At 30.8% G+C, this 325-nt stretch overlaps 1 protein-coding gene across 1 annotated transcript; it reads right to left on the bottom strand.

The window, feature by feature from the left end:
- Positions 1–15: 15 nt before the first annotated feature.
- Positions 16–301, bottom strand: LOC105461538 (cytochrome P450 4C1-like; the record flags this gene model as incomplete). Its single annotated transcript, XM_011708040.1, has 2 exons — positions 16–121; positions 188–301. Coding segments are annotated over 2 exons (220 nt in total), but the record flags the coding sequence as incomplete, so codon positions are not given.
- Positions 302–325: the final 24 nt, after the last annotated feature.

The raw sequence follows: 325 nt of genomic DNA, 5'->3' as shown, positions 1-325 counted from the left end.
ATGTGTATAAGAGACAGTCTAAAAATAGCGATTTATATTTGATCATAAATACCTGAATATCCTTATGCTCAGCTAATAATGCCAAAATAAAACATAGACCTGTCGCTACAGTATCATGACCCTATAATCACATATTTACGTTAATATAAACAATGTGTAAAAACACTAAGAGATGTTAAAAATATACCTCAAACATAAAAGTGTCGACTTCTTCTCTAATATCTGAATCAGTTATCAAACCTTCACGAGATGCCGCTATTAAATGATCCAACATTGCAAGTCGCTTTTTCCGTGCTATATATAATAAAGTATATAAACATGTCGA

This window comes from Wasmannia auropunctata, unplaced genomic scaffold, assembly GCF_000956235.1.
Source record: "Wasmannia auropunctata unplaced genomic scaffold, wasmannia.A_1.0 LD285166.1, whole genome shotgun sequence".
Taxonomy (NCBI): Eukaryota; Metazoa; Arthropoda; class Insecta; order Hymenoptera; family Formicidae; genus Wasmannia; species Wasmannia auropunctata.
Note: the sequence above shows the minus strand (reverse complement) of the source record. Positions and strands in the feature narration are given on the sequence as shown.